The 2,467-nt window shown below is 49.9% G+C and overlaps 1 protein-coding gene across 2 annotated transcripts in view; it reads right to left on the bottom strand.

Moving 5' to 3' along the window:
* RPP14 (ribonuclease P/MRP 14kDa subunit) overlaps positions 1-2,461 on the bottom strand; it is a 9,361-nt gene extending 6,900 nt beyond the window's left edge. The window contains exons 1-3 of one of the 2 annotated variants that reach the window (XM_006779122.2): positions 2,430-2,461; positions 794-891; positions 610-694 (exon numbers count right to left, since the gene is read on the bottom strand). In XM_006779122.2, the coding sequence (XP_006779185.1) occupies positions 610-694; positions 794-870 (162 nt within the window). In that variant the 5' untranslated portion in view covers positions 871-891; positions 2,430-2,461. Of the gene's footprint in view, positions 1-609; positions 695-793; positions 892-1,511; positions 2,017-2,429 lie in introns of those variants that run through there. The other variant, XM_006779125.2, reaches the window with a different exon arrangement.
* Positions 2,462-2,467: the final 6 nt, after the last annotated feature.

Raw genomic sequence — 2,467 nt, 5'->3', positions numbered from 1 at the left:
TTTGAGGGCGGGTCAGTCAATTAGCATATTCCCTCCTTATTGGCTGTGGATGCCGACATCTTTGAGGGTGGGGCAATTAGCATATCCCCTCATTGGCTGTGGGTGCCACCATCTGCGACTGCGTGAGGGTCAATTAGCACCCACAGGTTGAGAACCGCTGGACTAGAGGCCTGGTGCATGACATTCGTGTGTGTGTGGGGGGGGTGTCCTTCATTCCCGACTGCCCTCTAGCAGTCCGGGACCCCTCGGGGTCCTTAGCACTGCTGCGGAGGCAAGAAAGGCTCCCACTACTGCCACTGTGCTTGCCAGCCATGAGCCTGGCTTCTGCCCCCTGGTGGTCAGTGTGCATCATAGCAACTGGTCGATCCACAGTTCAGTTGATTTGCATTAGGATTTCATTACATAGGATGTTTCTATCTCTCTTCCTTTCTCTCTAAAATCAATAAAAAAATATATTTTTAAAAAGCATATCAGAACATACCTACCAAATATTCATCATTTCTGACAGTTCAAATATGGTTTCAAAGTTTAAAATGTTTGGAAAAATGTTCTTTCAGTATTTATTACAAAGATCTTAGGAATGATCCAATCCACCAAGCGATTCCATACCTCTCCAAATAGGTCCTTCAGGGCTGAAATAAGCAGCTGTTTGAACTGTGCAACATTCAATCCAACCCCATGTTCTTGAAATTCTCTGTAAAAAACATTGAAAAGAAAAAATACATTGCATTAAATTTCATGCTATTCAGATTCATAAAAGAATAAAAAGTAGAACTTAGGAGACTGAACTTACAGGCAGACTTTCATGTAGTGGTGCTCAGAGGGATTTTTGTAAACTATCCTCTCATATGTGGCAGCTGGGGCTGGCATCTTTTCCAATCCTGACTGCACCTATATTGAGTCAACAGGGCTAGAAATTAGCAAGGTACATGCTATTTTTCACTTTTTTTAAAAAATATATTTTATTGATTTTTTACAGAGAGGAAGGTAGAGAGATAGTCAGAAACATCGATGAGAGAGAAACATCAATCAGCTGCCTCCTGCACATCTCCTACTGGGGATGTGCCCGCAACCCAGGTACATGCCCTTGACCGGAATCGAACCTGGGACCTTTTAGTCCACAGGCCGACACTCTATCCACTGAGCCAAACCGGTTTCGGCTATTTTTCACTTTTTAAATGAGCATTTGACCTGTTTGATTTTTTAAAAGAACTCCTAAGGACAGTAACTCATCCAATTTTGATCAAACTAAGGTAACTCATGCAGACACAAAGGAAGTTTCTGTATTTTATAATATGCCAGACTACTGTATTCTTATTTAATAATATAATCCCGCCGTATATTTTCCACTACTGAGTACCCAGCTCTGCACTACATGCTTCACATGCCTTAGGTCATGGGGAACAGAACCCTCGGTGATTTCATTCACTGCCTGGCACATGCTAGGTGTTTTTAAGGTATGACGCCTTGATGGAGTTGGCTGCCTGAGCTATGTGGGAACGAGACTGGACCTGGGTTTAGGATGCTGATGGCAATGAAGACGTAGGAATGCTCTGGAGTGTACTTGATGCCCGTGAGCTGCACACTTCAACAAAGGGCTTCAGCAGCAAGCGCTGAGCACCACCTCTGGCTGAGCAGGCCTGAGCAGCAGGGTCCCCGAAAACACCGCCCTCTACAGGCTGCCCTGAGACCGCAAAGGCTGACGCCTGCGGAGCCCGCGCTCACCGGGCTCAACACAAAAACGTGAACACTTCCACGGTAACTGTCATCTTCATCTTTGAAAGTTCGCCACTTTAATGGCCGCAGCGATGCCCTTGAACTTAGCCGTTACTAACAGGCCTCCCTGCTTCCCTTCCCAACCCGGCCTCCACTGCGGCCTGGGTGGACTTTTCAAACCCAATATTCACGCCACGCCAGTTGCCTGGTCCAAACGCTGCAACGGTTCCCGTTCCACCCAGGGAAAGCCGAAGCCCCCAGGCCCTGCGTCTCCCCTGCTGCCTCCCTCCCACCCACAGGCCTCCTGGCTCCTCCTCACACACCAGTTCCCTCCCGTCTCCGCCTCCTCCTAGCATTTCCGCAGGGGCCACGGGGCTCATCCCTCCGCTCCTCTGCCCAAGGCTCACCCCTCGACGTGGCCCCGGAGCTACCGAACCCGGCAACTGCCCTCCTGCCACGCACCCGCCCCTCTTCTCGCAGCGCTTCCCACCTGGAGTCCGACCATGTGACTCATTCCTCACTGTGACCCCGCCCCGCCCCCTAGAACGTACCCTCCGCAAGAAACGGGCCCGTTTCTTCCCTAAGAACCAAACAGGGCATCACACCCGGCAGGCAGGCAGTATATGTCTGAACAAAATCACTGATTTTTTAAAAAGCACTTAGGCCATTTCCAACTTCCCCGGACACACATCAGCTATGTACTCAGCGCGCACCTGACGCCCAGCGCCCGCGCTCCGCACCCGGGTCCCGC

Source organism: Myotis davidii, unplaced genomic scaffold (genome assembly GCF_000327345.1).
Source record: "Myotis davidii unplaced genomic scaffold, ASM32734v1 scaffold189, whole genome shotgun sequence".
NCBI lineage: Eukaryota > Metazoa > Chordata > Mammalia > Chiroptera > Vespertilionidae > Myotis > Myotis davidii.
The sequence above is the reverse complement of the archived record's forward strand: the minus strand, read 5'-3'. Positions and strand labels throughout refer to the sequence as shown.